The sequence below is a fragment of the Chiloscyllium plagiosum genome, unplaced genomic scaffold, assembly GCF_037043375.1.
Source record: "Chiloscyllium plagiosum isolate Xiang-an unplaced genomic scaffold, Cpla_swu_hap1 HiC_scaffold_25, whole genome shotgun sequence".
Classification (NCBI taxonomy): domain Eukaryota; kingdom Metazoa; phylum Chordata; class Chondrichthyes; order Orectolobiformes; family Hemiscylliidae; genus Chiloscyllium; species Chiloscyllium plagiosum.
In genome coordinates this window covers 40730050-40749323 of record NW_028270163.1, presented here as the reverse complement: position 1 = coordinate 40749323, position 19274 = coordinate 40730050, and the positions used below count along the sequence as shown (strand labels likewise).

At 39.4% G+C, this 19274-nt stretch overlaps 1 protein-coding gene across 6 annotated transcripts in view; it reads left to right on the top strand.

Annotated features, from left to right (window-relative positions):
- tmc6b (transmembrane channel-like 6b) overlaps window positions 1-19274 on the top strand; it is a 98248-nt gene that overhangs the window by 58103 nt on the left and 20871 nt on the right. For all 6 annotated transcript variants that reach the window (XM_088000662.1, XM_088000661.1, XM_088000667.1 and 3 more), the window contains 6 exons: window positions 2829-2931; window positions 9116-9206; window positions 9645-9896; window positions 12645-12817; window positions 14428-14572; window positions 15904-16059. In XM_088000662.1, coding sequence (XP_087856788.1) covers window positions 2829-2931; window positions 9116-9206; window positions 9645-9896; window positions 12645-12817; window positions 14428-14572; window positions 15904-16059 — 920 coding nt within the window. The remainder of the gene's footprint in view (window positions 1-2828; window positions 2932-9115; window positions 9207-9644; window positions 9897-12644; window positions 12818-14427; window positions 14573-15903; window positions 16060-19274) is intronic.

Genomic DNA, 19274 nt, shown 5'->3' with positions numbered 1-19274 from the left:
CGATGTTTCTTGTTTCCCTTTTTCCTCAGCCTTATTTTTGATATACTCATTGAAGCAATTGCTCCTTGTTTTTATAATATTTCATCCTAGTTTAGACTTGTTTCTTGATAGCCACTCTATCATTCGCACGACACAAACACAGACATGCCCACACAAACACACACACGCACAAGGCAAAGGGTTTGTGTATAACAATCTCTTATGTAACACTTTATTGAATGTCTTCTGGAAATCCAAATTAGTGACATTGATGCCCCCTCCCCCCCACCACCTTATCAAACCTTAACATTGTGCTCTCAAAATGTTGTAATAAAGTGATCAAATGCTATTTCACTTCCACAAACATCGTTGGTTTTGCTTGATTATATTCTGATTTTCTGAAAGTCTTTCAACAACTTCTTGGTCATAGGATCCCTTCAGAATGGAAGCAGGCTATTTAGCCCATCAATTCCACACCGACCCTCCAAAGAGCATCCCACCCTCTTAACTCTATCGCTGTAACCCTTCATTTCCCATGGCTAATCCACCTAATCTGCACATCTTTGTGACTGTGGGAAGAAACCGGAGCCCCTGGAGGAAACCCACACAGACACGAGGAGAATGTGCATATTCCACACAGTCTCCGAGACTGGAATCAAACCTGGGACCCTGTGAGGCAGTAGTGCTAACACTGAGCCACTGTGCAACTACTTCTTACTTAATGGATTTCTGAATATTCTCATTGGCAGCTGTCAGGTCAACTGGCTGACAGTTTCCTGCTTTTTGTTTCCCTCCCTTTGAATAGGCATTTAATTTTTGAATTTCAAACATTCGTGTTTCCAATTTCTTGAGATCTTTAAAGAATCTAAGGAATTTTGAAGATTACAACCAAAGCATCCTGTTCCTCTGTAACTACTGCCTTCAAGACCCAGGAATATAGACTGTTAGCTCCAGGGGTCATGTTAGTTGTTAGTCTCATTAGTTTGCCTATTTTTCTGTCATGCTGATATTTGTTTTAACTTCCTCCCATTCTGTATGTTACTTCCCCACCTGATTACAGATCCTTTTGAAATGTTTTGAGTGTTTTCTACCATGAAAACAGATCAAGTATCTGTTCAATTTTTTTTTGGTTCCACTAAGTTCCTCAGTCTTACTTTTTTATCTCAAACCTAGCAGTCTGAAGGAAAAGAAAGTGCCTCAATTTGCTATGATGTTCTCTTAAGAGCCACTCACTGCAAAGTATATGCAAAAAAGGGGAGTGGGTGGAAAAGTAGACATTGTCAGGAAAATGTAGGTGCTCTGGGTACTTTCTTTGGGTTCATTTCCCTTTAAACAATAGCTTTCTGGGCTAATATTAGATCTGTTCATTGTGAAAGATTAAAGCAATCATATGATCTTTGAACTGTCACTCTACTACATTTGCTGTCTGGTGGGACTCCTTATTTAAGAAAAACATGAGGGAATTCCATTGCAGCTTTAACAAAGTAATCCTTTCAGGATGTAGGTTTGCTCGCTGAGCTGGAAGGTTCGTTTTCAGACATTTTGTCACCATATTAGTGAGCCTCCAGATGAAGCACTGGTGGTATGGCCCGGTTTTTATATAAAATGTGGGCCATACCACCAGTGCTTCATCCAGAGGCTCACTGATGTTACCTAGTATGACAATGAAACATCTGAAAACGAACCTTCCAGCTCAGCGAGCAAACCTACATCCTGAACCTCAACCTGAGCTATAAATCTTCTCAAAACTTGGTAATCCTTTCAATGTCACTTAGGTCCATTTGCCAAGCCAGATCCAAAGCTCTGACTTTGCCAAATACCTGGAAAAGTTGAAAAATTCTGTCTCATCCGCACTTACCTCCTGCTTTGGTTTGAAATATTTTATTCAGGATTTGTACCTGTACACTATTTTTGTTTTTTTCCAAACCACAGAAATGTCCTACTGTGTATTGTTGCCGTTGGCAGCTGTGACAATTGAGTGAAGTGTTCAGGGATCAAAGGGAGTCAGAGAATTTGCAGATTTCCCCTGCCTTCCAAATGGTGAAAAATAAATCAAAATTTCTTGCTTCCAAATCATTAGCGTTCGGTCAAAGCTTTAGACAGGCTCTACTTTTAATTTCAAATTGTGTTTGGTTGAAAATTGAAAACATCTGAACTCTGCTCTACAGCTAGGAATCAAATTCAGATCGGCTACTTTCTGAAGTTTCATGGCTACCTATTGCACTGGAGTAATCTTGAGAAGCCGAAACCTTATTTAAAATACATGTTGTCTCAAAAGGTTGTCACATGCTGTAAGGCACAGCCATTGTATTATCTGCTGAAGGCCTTTTCCTCCACAAGGTTTTGAACATGATTAAGAATTTAGAAACTCATTTTCAGTCACCATGTCTGAGAAGAGTTCTGCTCTTTTCCCATGGTGAGGGATCTCGAGACTCGGGGGTTTATTTTTAAGGTGTGAGGAGAGAGATTTTAAAACGGACTTGAGAGGCAAATTATTAACACAGACAGTGGTTCACATGTGGAATGAACTTCCTGAGCAAGTGATGATTGCGGACATAGTTACAATGTTTAAAAGACACTTAGATAAGTACATGAATAGAAAAGATTTGGAAGGACGTGGGGCAGGAGCAGGCAGGTGGGAATGGTTCGGTTTGGGATTATCTTTGGCACGATCTGGTTGGACTGAAAGGTGTCTTTATGCAGTATGGCTCTATATCTTTTAAATATGGAAAATTATTTGGTTCATAGGAGGTTCCTGACCCTCCTGGTTTGGATTTGTGTACTTTGGTTGCTGTTTTGTTACAAAAGGCCGGAGGAATGGATGTCTTACGTTTGGTTCTATATTTCAGAAAAGAAGAAGCTGTTGACTGAATTGCAGCAATTGACTGGGAGTGAATGCACCAGGGTGTTACGGACCATGCCACTGAACCTTTCTGTGAAAAGGGAACTAAGGTCAGACATGCAATGTGGATAATTTGATGAGCAGTTGCAAACTTACATATTTTCCATGCCCCTCTTCTACTTGTGCTGCTACACAGACTAATTGCAACTCTGTAGTGATTAGAGTGACAAAGGGGTTGCCATCAGTGCTTTCAAGTGGCACTCTTGTAGAGCTGTAACCTACTCACTGATGCTCTGTCAATGCCACCCAGCTCCTGACCTCATTGCAGCCTTCATCCAAATATAGACAAACAAGCTGAATTTGAGGTGAAGTGAAAGTGTCCTTGACATTACGGCAGTATTTGACCAAGTTTGACATCAAGGAGAGCTGGTGAACCTGGACTGAGCAGGATTTGGTGGGGGTGGGGGGAGCATTCTCCATCTTTAATGTCATACCTAGCAACAAGGCAGCTGGTTGTGGTTGTTGAAAGTAATTCTTCTCCATCCTGGGAAATCCCTGCAGTGGTTCCTCAGGTTGGTGTCCTTGGCCCAGCCACCTTTAGCTATTTCATCAATGTCTTTTCCTCCACTGTGCAGTCAGACATGATCAGGGCAGCAGGAGCAAGGGAGCAACATCACTTGCAAGACAGTCTCCAAGCCACACCCCACACTGATTTGTGCTGCACATTGCTATTTCTCCACTGTTGCTTTTTAAAAGTCTTAGAACCAATAGTATAATGGATGTAACTACACCCCATAGATTACAAGAGACGTCCAGTGATGTTTCTTATAGGCCGTGTCTTTGATTTTCTACGTTTTACATTTGTATGTTGGTATAAGTCACCTCCTTGAGCAATGTTATTACATTGTTTGGGATGTCATCGCGTCATAGAGATGTACAGCATGGAAGCAGACCCTTCTGTCCAACTTGTCCATGCCGACCAGATATCCCAACCCAATCTAGTCCCACCTGTCAGCACCCGGCCCATATCCCTCCAAACCCTTCCTATTCATATACCCATCCAAATGCTTCATAAATGTTGCAATTGTACCAGCCTACACCACTTTCTCTGGCAGCTCATTCCATACCCGTACCACCCTCTGTGTGAAAAGGTTGCCCTGTAGGTCTCTTTTATATCTTTCCCCTCTCACCCTAAACCTATGCCCTCTAGTTCTGGACTCCCCGATCCCAGGGAAAAGATTTTGTCTATTTACCCTATCCATGCCCCTTATAATCCAATGAACAAGTCCGCCGATTTCTCAGCAACAAACCTAAACAAGCAGACAAAACACATCCAGAAACCCTAGCCACTCTCCCCTACATCAAAGACCTCTCGGAAATGACTGCCATCTTGGCATCATGGTAGCCCACAAACCCACCAACACACTAAAACAGCAGCTGATGAACTTGAAAGACTCTATACAGACAACAAGCAAAACTAATGTCATTTACAAAATACCATGCAAGAACTGTAACAAATACTACATTGGACAAACAGGCAGAAAACTAGCCACCAGGATACATGAACATCAACTAGCTGCAAAACGACATGACCCTCTTTCACTAATATCTTTACATACAGATAAGGACTTTGACTGGGACAACACTTCCATACTAGGACAAGCCAAACAGAGACACGCACGAGAATTCCTAGAAGCATGACATTCCAACCGGAACTCTATGAACAAACACATTGAGTTAGACCCCATCTACCACACCCTGAGAGAAAGAAAAAAAACACAGGAAATGACATCACCACAGGAAATGACATAATCAACCCAAAGAAACCCAAACATATAAATAGAAACCAGGAACTATCAGCAGTGCTTCGCCTGGAGGCCCACTGAAGATGTTACCTAGTAGGGTGATGAAACATTTGGAAATGAACCATCCAGCTCAGTGAGTAAACCTACATCCAGAACCTCAAACTGAGCTACAAGTCACTTCAAAACTCACTTGATCATTGATAACAGTGTGATTTGTTAAGATGAACCTAAATTTAAATCACATTTTTTTCTAAACAATAATGAATGTACAGAGCAACAATAGTGCCCAATCTCACTTCAAGCAATCTTGACACATCAGTATAAAACAAGGAATAAATTGCATCTACCCATTAGTCATTTTGTGTGACTTAAAAGAGAACTGTCCTGCATTCCATTCATCTAAATAATTGATTAAATCTCTCTCTCCTACTGGGCTGTTCTTGTTTTGAGCTCATTTTCTCAAAATCAGACAACATGGCCTAGACCAGATGGCTGTTACTGCATACTTAGGTCTGGGGATCTTCGAGTCCATTAACAAAAGGCCTAAATTCTTCCAAATGGTGAAAACAATGGATGAACTTCAGGAGTTTTAAATAAAATTACCAGAAAGGATTTGCTGTTTTCTCCTGAGTACATTTCTGAGGAAATAGTTAAAAGCCAGCATAAGGCTAGGTGCTGTGAAATGTAAGGGGATTTCCACCAATTTTATGTCAGATATTATGTTTATTACATCTGTGACCCAGTAAGAAAATGCTCTGTTCTGGTATCACGCCTTAAAGACACAGAATCTTTGATTTTTGCAGAGTTGGCTGTGCAGAGGCAGAGCCAAAACAGTGTATCTCAGTTTTATTTTGCCTAGTCTAGATTTTGTCAGCCAGTAAAAACATTCCTGAGATGCACTGAGGTTCGTTCTTGGTTAGAATATGGTTGACCAAAATACCAGGCTTCCTCTCAGAAGGAAATGGCCTCTTAGTTTTGAAAATTTGCCCATCATCACCTCTACACCTTGGGAGGATGATAGAAGAAAAATCAGGGAAGCAAAAATTGTACGAAACAGTTGATATGTTTCAGTCAGATAAGATAGGATTTGAGTTTTCCTTTCTCTTCTGTTCTGTGCAATTGTTCTTTTATTAGCCATTCAATAAAAATGTGATTTTACATTGCGCACCCAAAAATGTAACTTCTCCAACGTTTATTTGTATGGACAAAACAGGCTAATTTTACAGAAGCTGCAAGCACAAATCATGAGCTTATATGTAAGAAAAATGAAAAAAGTTAACATTAAAATTTAACAATGTGACTTGTGCACAAATCAGAGTTTATTTTACGAACTGCAGTACATCTTCTGATTTCACAAAAGAGACATCCTACTGGAAATCAAGTGTCTACTTTGAGATAATTCCATAATGAACGTTACATAGTCACTGATGTGTTCTAACTCGTTCTAACAAAATCTCCTCTTGATTTAAAACACTGATCTACATTTTTTTTTTGCCTGACCTGCTGAGTTTTCTTTCAGCTGTATTTGTTTCTGTTGTTACATCACCACTGTTATCCTGAGCTTGCTAGGAAACTTACAAGTATTTAAATGATGCCTTTTGTAGTGTAGTTTTCTCCGTTAGATAAGTCATGTGCTTCATGGGCAGTTTGAAAGCACACATCGGCAAACTGTCCAGAAGTTCCCAGGTGAAAGATTGTCATGAGGAAATTTGAGGTGAGTTTAGAGAAGTTATGGTAGAGCTGTCACTCTTTCCAAAGCCCTCATGCTTTTAAAATACTCTTTTCTAACACACAACTGCAATGACTTGTCATCCATTTCCTGTAAATACTGTTCGCAATTGACTTGACACGTCCTCTGTATTGATAGTCCCTGTGTACAGGTAGGTGTTCAAGTGACAGAAGCCATACTTGGACTTGCTCTTGTTAAGCAATGTGGCCATTTTGAAATTGCTATCTTTGTTTTTAAATCCCTCCATGGTGCTTACTGCCCTTTACCTATTCTATTCACAACACCCCCACCTCCCAAACCACTGTCACTTCCTGTGAGATATCTGTACTGTTCCAATCTTAGCCAGTTGAGCATCCATGTTTTAACCACTCCACCATTGATGACCTTGTTTTCACCTGCTTGGGCCCTGAGCTTTGGAAAATGCCTTCCTCCTTTTATTTTATTCCTTTAAGAGACATGTTTTTCGCCATCTGAACTTTATAGCTTATTATCAAATTTGTTTCAATAGTGTTCCCTGATGTATTATAGAATCGCTACAGAGTGGAAATAGGCCATTCGCCCAACAAGTCCACACCAACACTCCGAAGAGTAACCCACTTAAACCCATTCCCCCACCCTACATTTACCCCTGACTATTGCGCCTAATCTACACATCCCTGAACACAATGGGCAATTTAGCATGGCCAATTCACCTAACCTGCACATCTTCCCTATGAAGCATGTTTGGATGCTTTACTATGATAAAGGGTCAACAAGTTTCCATTACTGTGGCAATCTACTTGCTATGTGATTATCCATACTGTGTACTGTCAAGAGTCCTTTCTCCTCCAGAGATTCTGGAACCGATTTAGAATAGACTTTCATTTATCAGATGAATTTTCACTGCAGTGCCATTAACCCAGTTATGTATTTTAAAAGGACAGCTCAGCAGTTCTTCTACCTCATATTGCATTAAGGGTTTTCTTTGGTAAGCAAATTGGCTTCACGTGGGCTTTTGAGAACTGAATTTTTAATACTTTTACAGAATGAAAAAAAATCAATATCTTTTATGTCTCCATAGTAGCCTTAACTTTAACATGCTTTTAAAACTAGTTCAGCTAGCTGAAGTTAATGTTGAAGTTTAAATGATTTTGATTTGATCTATAATGTCTGTGGACCTACAATGAAAAAGTTGCAAATTATAATTTATAGAGATTCTTTCAGAAATCACGCATTTCACGTGCAAGATCATAGTGCGTACTACATTCATACTATATAATTAGTTCTGACATGATGAAAAGCTTATGCCTGAAATGTTGACTCTCCTGCTCCTCGGATGCTGTGCTTTTCCAGCTCACACGTTTTGACTCTGGCAACATTGATGGCTCATCAGGAGTGTTTACACATGAGAGCACGTTTTGGGAATGGAGTAAAGGTAGCATTGTTACGCAGCTAAAAGCAACTGGTGTGAATTCTGATGATAGAATATCCCATTTTGTAGACAGAGAGAACAAATGTACAAAGTGTTAAATGGGGTGCCAGTCGAGAAGGCGGCTTTATCCTGTGTAACGGTGAGCTTCTGATGATGTTGGAGCAACAAATGCATCGAGGATACTCAATGGCTTGGTATGGTAATTGAAGATAGAAAGGCAGGTGGGTGGTAACAGCCAATAAATTGGCATAGGGCTATGAAGGGCCACAGTGGAATGAGTAGAGTGAATTAGGTTGCATGGCTTCATGGGTGGGGTGGGGTGGGGCAGTGGTGGTGAGGGGCTCATGAGGGCTGGTGCAATGATTTTGGAGAGATAAGGTACATCTTTTGGATCTTGTTCTGGGACAACGTAAAGGAAAAACACCTTTTGGGATTGTGAAAAGACTTGTTTATTTGTAATACATACACAAGCCTATTAGAACTGTTAAAGTTGTCAAAGATTTGTCCAAACAAAAGTGGAGCTAAATAAACAATCCGACATTTTTCAGAGTACCTGTTCGTGTCAAACTATGATACTGTAGGATTTGTGCTGCAAACAATCAACCTTGCAGTGGTGTGCCTATTGATGGACACTTCCAGCTGTGTGTTGAATTGAAGTGTTTATTGACATAAGGTATTCAGAACTTGAGTCTCATGTTTGTTTATATAAAAGATTAATTGTAGCAATTTCAATATATTTGGGATTTTTGTAACAAAATGAACAATGTGCTTTTTCAGTAGTAACAGTATGATAGAATGATAGCTTAATTTTTTTTGTCAGAATGTCTCTTAGATTAATGCCCATGGTAGATAATAATAGGTGAATTGCTATGGGAGATGAGGGACAAAGGGTTTTCGGAAGAGGATGGGAGATAGCATCGGAACAATATGAGGGACCTTGAGAGATGGGTACATTTGAATGGGGTATGAGGGTAGTGTGCAAATTGGTTAATGGGAATATGCCGGCCAGGGGGGTTGTGTACTGGGAGATAGGTTGGCATAATTGTAGCATTGTTGGGTAAAGTTGTCTCCTTTACATTATCCTGCAGCTATTTTAAGCACATGACCTCCACTTTCCAAAAGTAAAATTGCAGAATACATCAGGTCCAAGTGTAACTTGAAAGTATCCCACATTTAAACATAGAAATCAAAGTATATTGTTCAAACAGGAAGTTTCTTGTGGTGGACTGGTTTCTTGTTACTTGATTGAGCTTTCAGTGGTGGGAAGTAACCCAAAGAACTGTAGAAATTGATCGATTTAACTTCTTTAGAGGAGCTTTAACTCCTTTAATAATTCTGTGTTCTTACAGACGTATGACATCGAACTGTAAAGATCACAGCAGTGTCCCGCTTGATGAGAATTTATCATGTTGGAGTCACACAAAGTACACTCTAATCATTGTAAGTATCTCAAGATTAATTTAATGAAAGAAACTAAAATTGAACAAACATTATTTATTCTTTTTAAATTATATATTCCTCTGAAATAATTTATCCGATGGGCAGTCATAGACTATTTCTATCCAATTTTTCTTGCTTCTCTTACAAAAGTTTAGATTTTGTATTCACTCCAAGTAATATTTGCATTTTTTTTCAAAGTTAAAATGACATTAGAATGTAGCACATTTGAAACTGCAGCTGTAGAAATATTACTTCCTCAAAGGTTTCCCAAATGTGCTTTCTAAAAAAATGCATGCAATATATTTCATTATTGCTGAGAGCTCTGCCAATATTATCTTCACAACTACCTTGTAAATCAAAGAAATGTCTTTACAGCAGTGAAATGGCTTGTTCTCTGTTTACAGAGTGTTTAACCCCATTTATCTGTTTTGTTGTTAGGCTGTCAGGCAATGCTGGTATGGATTTCTTTCCCTTCTGCATGCGTTTCACTTAAGGCAGATTGCCCTGAAACAGATCAGTGGCCGCTTTGGAACAGGGGTGCTTTCATATTTCATCTTCCTCAAGATGCTGCTGATATTCAATGCTTTCCACCTTCTCATGAATGTGTTCTTCATTGTCATTCCCCAAGCTACTCATCCCCCTAAAGTCCCAGAAAGGCAATTCTTTGGACTGGAGCTGCTGACTGGCATTGTAAGTGAAATTTAAACAGCGATTCTTAACTGTTTTTGAGGCCCTGCTGTAATGCTATAAAACTATGTCAGGGATTATTGTTTCCTCACATCCTCCCCAAGACACACACAACCCTATGAATCAGCTTTTTTCCCCTGGGGAAAGCTTGCATATTCATTACTACGTTTCCACTCCATGGGTCTCCACACTGGGTGTCCAGAACATTTTCTCAGCTGAGCAGCGGTAAGCTGTACCTCCTCTGGGCATAATGGTTGGTATGGAGAGGATGTGCCCCAGTCCAGAAGCTCTGTCTGGAGATCCCTGGGCCACTGAATCATGTCTGCTTAGAGTACAGGACATTGGTTCGGCCACTTTTGGAATATTGCATGCAGTTCTGGTCTCCTTCCTATCAGAAGGATGTTGTGAAACTTGAAAGGGTTCAGAAAAGATTTACAAGGATGTTTCCAGGGTTGGAGGGTTTGAGCTATAGGGGGAGTTAAAATATGCTGGGGCTGTTTTCCCTGGAGCGTCTGAGGCTGAAGGGTGACCTTATGGAAATTTATAAAATCATGAGGGGCATGGAAAGGATAAATAGACAAAGTCTTTTTCCTGAGATGGGGGAGTCCAGAACTAGAGGGCATAGGTTTAGGGTGAGAGGGGAAAATAAAAAAGAGACCTAAGGGGCAACTTTTTCATGCAGAGTGTGGTATGGAATGAGCTGCTAGCATAGATGAGTTGGACTGTATTGGTCTGTTTCCGTGCTGTCGCTGAATGATTCTGTGAATGCAAGAGTGAATGTTGTAACCACCTAAAGTGCTCTTCAAATGAAGGAAATATTTTTATCAGCAGATGTTGGGAGGGCCTGGGGTGTTGGTGCATTAATTTGATGTCAGTGGAGCAAGGCAAGTGTAGCTCCACAATTGATATGTCTGGTGTGAAACTGATGGAGTGGAGTGGCTGGTTTTATTTGTTTGCATGTGTTAAAATGGGGTCACATTGGAAAATTATTTTACACATGTTGGTGAAAGATGAGCCAAGAACTTGTCTTCACATTTATTCTATGAATGCTTTATGATTTACAAGCCTTATGGAACCTTTTATAGAATCTTTTTAAAGGAGTTAACTATTTAACTGTTAAAGCTGATTAATTTTATTCTGGACTGCTGTGCATTTGTGTACCAGCTTATTCTTTGAAGTGAATGGGTTTGAAAAGTATACTTCTGTGAACAGTTATTTGGCATGTTTTGTGGCTCGATATCTGTTTGTGTCTGATTCACACACTTGTAGTTAGGCATTCTAGGCTTATTCTAGAATCCAGAAAATTCTAAATCTCAGAATTCCAAAATCCAGAAATGCCTTGGCCTTAAGCCACCTGGATTGGCGAGGATGCAATGCTGTATATTTGTGCCATCCATAGTGAAGAATTTAGACAGGTCTAAAATTTTTACCATATCCATTTGCTGATCAAGAGCTTCTCCACCAGTCATATTTAGTAGAAACACATATGTTTAATAATGTTTTAAGGTTACAATAAATATGTTTAACAGAAAACAAACTCAGAAAATGTCCATGCTCATTTTATGCATGACTGAAGTAAATTTCTGCAGCCATATTCTCCATTTTGAATTTAAATCATCCTTATTAATAGCAGTCACTCAGCTTAACCACAGTGGTAGTTGACCTGACAATGAAATGGTGGTATAAACAGAAACCTAAGTGATGTTATCTATCAACAGAAGTCAATCTCTAACAGTCTTATACTCTAACAGTCTCTAATAGTCCCCTTCCCACACAATACTGACTGAAAAAATAGTCCTCAGATGAAACCTGTCCATCTATCAGAAAAGCATATAGCCATGAGTATAAAACATTGAGCCCAAAGGATATATTTAAAAACTGTCAGACATACAAAACTCCCTGCTTCCTTTGACATTGAGCGATTTTTGCTTTGCTCTGGTGGAATGCTTTGTTACAGTAATATATTACAAAAATCTTTGGATTAGTTACGAGTTTGCAAGGCTTTAGTTTCCAGAGGGCAATAGTCCATGTGGTTCTTACATAGCTGCTTCCAGTTGATCAGAAATTGGAGTTAACATTTTGGATTCAGTGACCCAACTCAGTTCTGAGGAAAGGTCACCAGGTCCTGATTTCTGGGTTAACTCTGATTTCTTTTCACAGGTGCTGCCAGACCGGCCGAGCTGATCATGGTGACAACTAGGTACCCCTAATGATAGGGTATAAATTTGAGATAATAAACCTCCTTGAGAGCATTGCAGTTCTTTAGTTGGACTATCGTGTAGGGAGGAGAAAATTACTGAAGCAAACAAAATGCTTAGATGATGGAGGGAAAAAAAAGAGATTAAGCTGACCTCCTCCCTTCATCCCTGCATTGTCCTTGCATGAGAACAAATTACCTTATTGACTTTTTAAAGGAATAAATGTGGTGCAGGTTAATATGAGATTAAATATGAAGAATATTTTTAAAAATTTTGGTCACAATTTGTTTTAATCAAGTTGCTAATGAGCTCAAGTTAGGAATTTAGAATGTTCAGCTGCCACATTCTGTTGAACATCGCAGAAGTTTGCTGAAACAAAGTGGCTTTGATGAATCAAGACGTAAGATGATGGATGTAACAATCAGCCTTCATTAGTTTTCTACAGTAAAGGACAAGCATCTGCTCTTTGCTGCAAAAATAAACCCAATCTGAGTAAGCATGCTCGCAATGCTTTTGATCTTAACTGTTTAAACTGCTTTCTTTTCTCTTTAAGGGATATTTCACAGACACGGCTCTATACTATGGGTATTATACAAATAACACTTGGAGTATCTTGCACGGACAATACAATAAGAGTGCTTCTAAGCTGCCATATAATATGCCAATAGCATATATTTACACGATTGGAGGTTCCTTCTTCATCACCTGCATAATCCTGGTCCATTGGTAAAATACCTTTCTTTGCTTATGTTACCAAATGCAAAACTCTGCCCAGTCACTGCAGCGAAAGTAAACTTCTTATTTTTCTCATTTCACAGGAGAAGATGGTTGTGTTAATTTGGATTGCTTTCTAATGTATCTATGTTCACATGGTTGGATTCTTGAATTCGGACAAAAATAAAATTCTGTGTATGTTGGTAATCTGAAATACAGCAGGAGGTGCAGAAAACCCTTAGTAGGTCAAGCCATATCCATGGAGGGGTTAGGGAGAGAGAGTTAGAGTGGAGGTCATGCATCATGCTGATGAGTTTTGTTGGGAACTGATTTTGATCTGTTGGGCTGTAAGTGGAGCAGTACGGTGCCACAGCAGTTAACACTGAGATCCAGGTTTGATTCTAACCTTCAGGTGACTGTCTGTCTGTGTGGAGTTTATACATTCTTCCTCTGCAGGGGTTTCCTCCAGTTACTTCCCATAGTCCAAAGTTATGCAGGTTAGGTGGATTGGCTAAATAGCTCCATAGTTTCCAAGGATGTGTAGGCTAGGTGGCTTAGCCATGATAAATGCGGACTTATGGGGAGAGGATGGCGGAGTGAGTTTGGGTGGGATGTTCTTCAGAAAGTCGATGCAGATTCTATTGGATGAATAGCCTCTATCTGCACGTAGCTGGAAATGTGTTGCTGGAAAAGCGCAGCAGGTCAGGCAGCATCCAGGGAACAGGAGAATCGACGTTTCAGGCATAAGCCCTTCTTCGGGCTTATGCCCGAAACGTCGATTCTCCTGTTCCCTGGATGCTGCCTGACCTGCTGCGCTTTTCCAGCAACACATTTCCAGCTCTGATCTCCAGCATCTACAGACCTCACTTTCTCCTCTATCTGCACGTAGGGATTCTATTTCTTTTTACATTACAACTATAGAATAGAAATCATCATTTTGCTTTCACCTCTGAATCTAATCATTAATTGGCACTGCTAACGCTGTGCTATTTCAAGAATACATGAAGCACTGGGAACTTAATGTGTCTTCCTGATCATTGAAGTCCTAGCCATTGTATATGGCAAATCTAACAGAAAAATATAGTCCTGTTTCATCATTATATGCTGCTGGGTGAAAATTGAGAGAAATAATTGTTTTCATTCAACAGAGTGAGAGTATAGCCAAGGGAGGGTCTAGAATAGTTCTCCTTACTAATAATTAGGTCAGTGACCATGACAGTAGAAGTGATTTAAACCAACGTTAACATTTTATCCCCCTGTGCCATTGTCAGTTCTGTGTAGCAGTTTCCCAAATAGAAACTGTGTATGGGAAAGGAAGATAAAAATATTGAACTGCGCCCTGGCCCTGGCACTGAATCACATGTCAGCAATTCCATTTTTAAGATGGTAGTAAAATTATTTCGACTTGATAATGTTAAGGGCAAAATAAGGAAATTTGAGAGTTGATAAGAATCGACATGGGATCCAATAAATAGCTGTGAATTTTGAATGGGTTTTTGAATTTGTGTAGGTCAGTTTAAAGTTCACTGAGCAAGTTAAAAATGAAGCCTATTTTACAAAGTGCAGAATGGGTTTCATAACTTGCAGAAGCCATAAATAACCTGAGAATTTTGACCTTCCAGCCTGTCCAAAGCCTTTGGAGAGAGTTACAGAGTGGGCAGCACCTACGGGAATCTGGTGACGAAAGTATTCTGCTCTTGGGATTTTAAAATGACACAGAAACAGTCGGTTGAGTCAAATTATGAGAACATCAGCACCCGGTTAAAGGTAAGTTGCTAAATGTTGTGTTCTGTGATTAAACTGGATTCTCACACAGCTATCAGTTTGGTAGTTTGGTACACTTGACTTTCAACCTAGCAATTACACATTTAAGCCTCATATCTGTCTGTTTCTCTCGATTATATACCCTTACTGTATGAAACAGGGAAGAGTTTCAACAATCTTTGGTACAGACTGCTTCCAATGAGTTGCAAAAATAGTGGAAGGTACTGGGGAAGGGTTAGCTTTCTGGTACTAGAGACCATCGTACAATAATGATATAAAACAGTTAATCTGGTCCAAGCTTCTTGGCAGATTTTCTTAACTGCAGTTGGGAAAGTTAATGGAATCATCCATTTTAAATCTGTGATGGGCAATGCAATTAACATAATCAGTTTGACACCATGACTGGTACTCAGCACAGATTTAACTTATTTTTAAATTAATGTTCAGGATGATTTTTATTTTACTGTTAGGCATCGTAAGGATGTTGTAAAACTTGAAAAGGATCAGAAAAAAATTGCAATGATGTTGCCAGGATTGGAGGATTTAAGCTATAGGGAGAGACTGAATAGGCTGGGGCTGTTTTCCCTGGAGCGTCGGAGGCTGAAGGGTTACCTTATAGAGGTTTATAAAATCAGGAAGGGCATGAATAGGATGACTAGTCAAGGTCTTTTCCCTGGGATTGGGGAGTCCAGAACTAGAGGGCAGAGGTTTAGGGTGAGGGTGGAAAAATATAATGGAGACCTGAGGGGCAACATTTTCACACACAGGGTGGTACGTGTATGGAATGAGCTGCCAGAGGAAGTGATGGAGGCTGGTACAATTGCAACATTTAAAAGGCATCTGGATGGGTATATGAATAGGAAGGGTTTGGAGGGATATGGGCAGGGTGCTGGCAGGTGGGACTAGATTGGGTTGGGATATCTGGTCAGCATAGACGAGTTGGACCGAAGGGTCTGTTTCCGTGCTATACATCTCTATGACTCTATTTGCTGTCTTCCTTAATGAATCACTATCCCATCAACATGTTACCCTCTATTTACTGCCTCCTCACAATGTTCTACTGTTGGAAGTTGGAAACAACAAGGAAATCAAATAATATCACAATTTTATGTTAGAGGCTGCAAGGTGTTTTGTTACAAGCCAGCACTTACCAGTGGTTTGGAGAGTTGGGGGAAATGGTGGAGGTGGATTACGTTAACAACCTTGTAGGACAAGGTGACTCAGCAGTGATACTTTTTCTTGAATTGGCAAATAAGCAGCCGGAGATTCAGTGAAAGAATGACATCAATATACATCTATATTCCTGCTAAAATGTTGCTGTTTTTCTCAATTAGGAGTCTCTTACTGAGCACAAATTCCGTGCAACTCACTCAAGTATTACTCAATGGATGGAAAATCTATCAGTTCATATACTGGGCTGGATGCTGTCCTTGGGGAGTGTTGTCGGATGTGGTGCTGGAATTCATTACTACTCAGAAAGCATGCTCAAGGTGGGTCTTGGCTTCACGCGATGCGATTCTGTCAATCAGTGAGTATTTATAAATGAATGTGGTGCTGGAAAAGCACAGCAGGTCAGGCAGCATCCGAGGAGCAGGAGAATTGATGTTTCTCTTGCTCCTCGATGAATGGCTTATGCCTGAATTGTCTATTCTCCTGCTTCTCAGATGCTGCCTGACCTGCTGTGCTTTTCCAGCACCACACACTCAACTCTGATCTCCAGCAACTGCAGTCCTCACTTTCTCCTAGTATTTATAAATGTGCAATCACAATCATTTAAATGTTGAATTGGGGTAAGAATCATTAGAGTCAGTACAGTGCAGAAAGAGGCCATTCAGTGCATTGAGTTTGCACTGCCCCTCTGAAGAGCACCCCACCCATATGCACCCCTGTAACCCTGCATTTCTCTTGGCCAATCCACCTATCCAGAACATCTTTGGACAGAAGGAGGAAACCAGAGCACCCAGACAAAACCCACACAGACACAGCGCGAATATGCAAACTCCACACAGAAAGTCACCTGAGGCTGAAGCCGAACCCTGGTCCCTGGTACTGTGAGGCAGCAGTGCTAACCAGTGCACCACCATGCTGCCCTAAGTTATCTGCTTTGTGGAAATTTTTAAAATTCTGATTGATCTTTACAAACTGCATAATCAGGCAACCAAGCTATGTGAAAATTATGACCCATACACTCAATTATTTGTTCTCTGATGCTAAGGTCAAAACAGTTCTGTACTCCAGTCATTTAGACATTTGTGGGAAGTTCTTTTCCATTCTAAATTTCCTCTGAATGTTTGTGCAGAGGCAAGTATTCTTTGTAGTAGCGAGTGAGCACAAATTTCATCTTATGTTGGAGACTGTCATTGAGCAATATATTGTCCATTCCTTTAAAGTGAGCTAGCTGGAAGATAGTATGTACTTCATGCAAGTGCTTCTAAATTGAAAGGGGAAAGAAATCAAGAGTTCTGACTTGCATTCAAGAATGGATGGGATCAAATTTTAAAAAATCAAACTGTGGATTTTTTTCATGATGTACAATAAGCATGATTTTTTCTGAAAACTTTCTTCCATCTATACTATCAATATTCTCCCCTAATTCAGTTCTGAAGTGATTGACAGTATCTAATACATAAACGCATTCTGGTACCTCTCACAAATGACCTCATGAGGAGTGCAGTGGGATATTGAAGAATTGAATCACCATTGCCAAGTCAGTTCTGTTCTCCCTGTGTTTACCAGGATGAGTAATTGTATATCTGACCCTAAATCGAGTTTGTTATCTGAATCCTTTTGTCAGAGAGATACGAAATGCATCATTTTTTTCTTACTGAAACGTGTCACCGTACCCATTGTCTTATCAGCTTTAAACAGACCATATCTAACTTGATGAAATGGAATAGTGATTTCCATTATCCATCTCACGCATTGGTGAAGGAGAAGTCATCAACAAATCCTGACCAAAGCCAGTGCACATTTTTCGTAGTGTATCATGAAATGAGATCATAATAATCATACCTTGAATTTTGGGCAATTATTGTAATCTACTTCAATTTATATAAGTGTTGCATTGCAATCATCTAAACCTATTTATAAATTTCCTATCTTGTAATCACCCTACGTTATACCACTATTTTGTAGCTTAAATGTATTGTGACAGAATATGCCAATATCAATGGTGAAGTACAAACACATGAAATATAAGAACAGAGAACCCAAAACTTGTTTTTCAGAAATATTAATAACCTGGAACTAAAAAAGATTTAAAATATTTAATCGAAAAAGGTCACTTTGTACTTGGACATCAATCCTACAAAAGAACTGAAAACAAATAAGAGAATAATTTTAAACAGACATTGCTGGAAAAGCTCCACAGGTTTGGCAGCATGTGTGGAGGGAAATGTGCGTCCAGTGACCTTCCTTTGATTTCTCCTCACAGCTGCTGCCAGATCTGCTGAGCTTTTCCAGCAACTTCTGTTTTTGTTTCTAATTTACATCACCTGCAGTTCTTTTGGTTTTTATTAGAGAATAATTTTGATTGGATTTGGTGAAAATAAAATCAAAATACTCAATGAAGGGAGGAGCAGAAGTTGACTGATAGTTCTGAAGGAGAAGAGGCAATAATCTGAAGAGCCAAAAATATTCTACAGATTTGAAGAACCTCTCTTCTTCAATTTTCTTTTACCAACCTTGAGAAATCCGCTAGAGGTTGCATATTGATGAGCCTAAGTTGTACTTTTTGGTGGCAACTCAGACAAATGTAGATGGGTGTGATGCTGTTCCCTTTGCCACACTCTTACCTTGCCATATTGGCAGCTCAGGGTGACCATTTACCAGAAGCCTTTGGATACATAAGCTCTAAACATCCTTAACCTTGTAAAGAGTATATAGTGCTAGAGGGTAGAACAAAAAGAAAATAGACTAGTTAAATACAGGTATCTGGCAAAATGGATTATCAGGTTTACAGTATCATAGTAATAATACTTCACTTTATAATCGTGTCAAATTGCTTATTTCTGCTTTTTAACAGCTTATCAAGCAATTGTTTTGCATTCAAACTGAATCAACATATGTGGACATTCTTTGTCAATAGTTTGATTCTTGAACACCGATGTTTTTCTCTTCAAGCACATTGCCTACTTTCCGGAACCCAACATTTGAGTAAGGTTATGCAGCTTTGTGTCAGATCAGGGGAAGTGTTGTAAGCAAACTAGAGTTATTTTTTAAAAAAGTAGGAAACTTGACTACATTCTGTTTTATATTACAAAGCTGAAATAATTTAAAATATGGATATGCTAAGTTGTGAGAATACAATTTGAATGCTAATATAGCATTCATTAAAATACAGTGCTTGAGATGGCGGTAACTTGAAAATAAATCTTTAATACTTTAATGTGTTGATAAATTTAATCACTTGTGTCTCCTATTTCTTCAATAATGTGGAACACAACCTTCACTATGGATAATTTTGAAGGGATTTGCTGGTTGTGTAATGTTTGTGATGGAACAGATTAACATAATTCTAAACGATTCCCTCAGTTCATGGTTGCGGAAGACAAGGGGGAAAAGAGTCTAATTTTGTGACCTTGATTAATATTTTTACAGTTGGTTTCATGATGCATGTAGGTAAAAAAGCAAGCTGCAGTGAGAGCTAATTGATTTAGAAAGAAATAATCTATTATTGACATTACATTTGATGTATTAAAAAGTT